The 2,305-nt window shown below is 34.0% G+C and overlaps 1 protein-coding gene across 1 annotated transcript in view; it reads left to right on the top strand.

Annotated features, from left to right (window-relative positions):
- Window positions 1–1,316, top strand: part of tmem65 (transmembrane protein 65) — a 13,940-nt gene extending 12,624 nt beyond the window's left edge. Inside the window, exon 8 of the mRNA XM_016562329.1 lies at window positions 66–1,316. Coding sequence (XP_016417815.1) covers window positions 66–182 — 117 coding nt within the window. The 3' untranslated portion in view covers window positions 183–1,316. The remainder of the gene's footprint in view (window positions 1–65) is intronic.
- Window positions 1,317–2,305: the final 989 nt, after the last annotated feature.

Genomic DNA, 2,305 nt, shown 5'->3' with positions numbered 1-2,305 from the left:
TGTGTGAGTGTGCACAGGTGTGTGTGAGACTGCACAGGAATGTGTGTGTGTGTGTGTGTTTTCAGGGTAAAGCCATCGGCATCACTATCGGATGCATTCTGGGAATGTTTCCGTTGCTCTTCTTAAGCGATGATGATGATGATGAGAAGAAGAAGAAGAAGAATCATCCAAACTCAAAATGACAGGCTTTCCATCTGCACGACAACAACGACATTTATATTGGCAAAGTGAAGAAATCAGGCAAAAGAACAAACGTTCACGCGGTAAACATCATCATCATCATCAGAGTAATGAAAAAAATCATTAAACCACAGTAGAGTAGCAATTAGTAGCTAGTTAATCTAGAGATAGACGTTATAACGCGCATGAGTTGAGTTTCTCTCTCTTTATCACTAACACTATTGTAAAGGTCCGTTCACAGCAGGAACGATAACTCTAACGATAGTTTAATTAGTTTTAATAATCACTCCACACTACAATTATAACGATAGCAACACAGAGGAACGATAGGAATCAGCTTCAATTATTTTTTTTCAATTAGAATCAAGTCACGTGTATTTCTACAGCACTTTCTACAGTACAGACCGATTCAAAGCAGCTTCCCAGAAATAAACAAGAACATTCATCAGTTATGATTATTAGTGTCAGTGCTGTTTAATCTATAATATTACTGAAGATTAATAGTCTTTTAATCCTGAATACTGTTGTAGTTATTGTTCTCGGTGTGAACGGGCCTCTCTTTACCTTTCTGTTGTTTGTTTGCACTAATATTTTCTCTGGTTTAGATTTTAGCAGCATGTTTTTCTGCGGAAACGTTTGGTGAAGAATGAAGTGTATTTTAGTTTAGTTTGAAGTGATTAACTCACATCTGCCAAACGTGGCTCAAACTAGAACCATTTGCATTATATCTTTGCAACATCGTGAAACTAAACATATCACACATCAATGTGATTTCAACTGGAATTAGCTTTATTCTGAACAGCACAAGCTTTTTTTACTCTCACACATGATGTTATGTGACGTTCTGCATTCCCATCATGCATCTGAGACGTGAACTACACCTCTCTGAGCCGCTGGGATGAACCTGGAGCTCTCACGGGTTTCCTCAACGAAACACTGTGTTTTAATCAGTTCAGACGCGTTTTTAATTTACTTGCGTTACGTTTTCACAAATTTAAGGCCTAAAAGGTTTTTAAATTTGAGCAGAAAGTCTTAAATCCATGACATTAAATGTTGCATGCATCGCAAAAAGTGGATTTATAGCTGTTATTAATTCACTGTAAACCACGGCTTCACGGGGCTTATTGCTTTTATAAAACGGTTATTCCATATACGTAGTAAGGTTTCACAAAATAAAACGGAGCAAATAAAGTGTAATGATATTAATAAAAACAGTATTCTTCCACCAAACAATGTAGCTCCTCAGAATCAGTTGTGGTTGCAACAAAGTGGTTGCCGAGCAACACACAAACGTAAACAAAGGTGTATGTTACTTTGTAGAGTCATTTACAACAGCTTCGAACGCGGCTCAGCCAATCAGAATCAAGCACCGGAACTATCCGCTTTATAAACATCCTTAAATCGTGCTACATTTACTGGAGGAGCACAATAAACACAGCAAGTCCTGTTTTCCTAGAAATTGAACAAAATTAAGTGACTTTATGAATAAAACAAGAACAAATCTTCTTTCTTGCAGTGTGATCAGAAGGGTCAGTTAGAGTTATTTAGTTGCACTATTTGTTTGTTAAATGAATTAAAAAGTAATGGAGATCTGTTGGAAGTTGTATTTTCAAACGTTGACGTGTTGCTAATACAAGACATTTACATTTAGAGGCTATATTGATGCATTGAGTTCCCTTCAATTTGTTCCTTAAATGTTCTTTACTTCTTCTGATTTATCTACATAACATCTGAAACCCTGCATCTGCTAATGTGCATCACTCAGATATGATTAAATACATATTTTTACTTATATTTAAATCGTGCCAAGTTATAATCACTGTGTGTGATTGAATGATGGACAGGGTCGTATATGAATGAGTTTGTCTTCGTCAAAAAATTAATAAATAAAAGCATAAAAATTAATTACTTGAAATAAAATAAACATTAACTTAAACTAAAATTGAACAAAAAAAATGTATACTTTTTTTAAAAAAAATTATAAAACGACTAAAACGCACAACACTTTGACTGAAATAAAATTTTAAAAAATACTTCAACATTTTTGTCGTTTAGTTTAAATTAAAGTGCTTTAATAATTATACTGAATAATTAAAACTAAATAAAAACAAATAATAAAAAATTC

The sequence above is a fragment of the Sinocyclocheilus rhinocerous genome, unplaced genomic scaffold (genome assembly GCF_001515625.1).
Source record: "Sinocyclocheilus rhinocerous isolate Xijiao unplaced genomic scaffold, SAMN03320098_v1.1 scaffold5672, whole genome shotgun sequence".
Classification (NCBI taxonomy): Eukaryota; Metazoa; Chordata; class Actinopteri; order Cypriniformes; family Cyprinidae; genus Sinocyclocheilus; species Sinocyclocheilus rhinocerous.
Note: the sequence above shows the minus strand (reverse complement) of the source record. Positions and strands in the feature narration are given on the sequence as shown.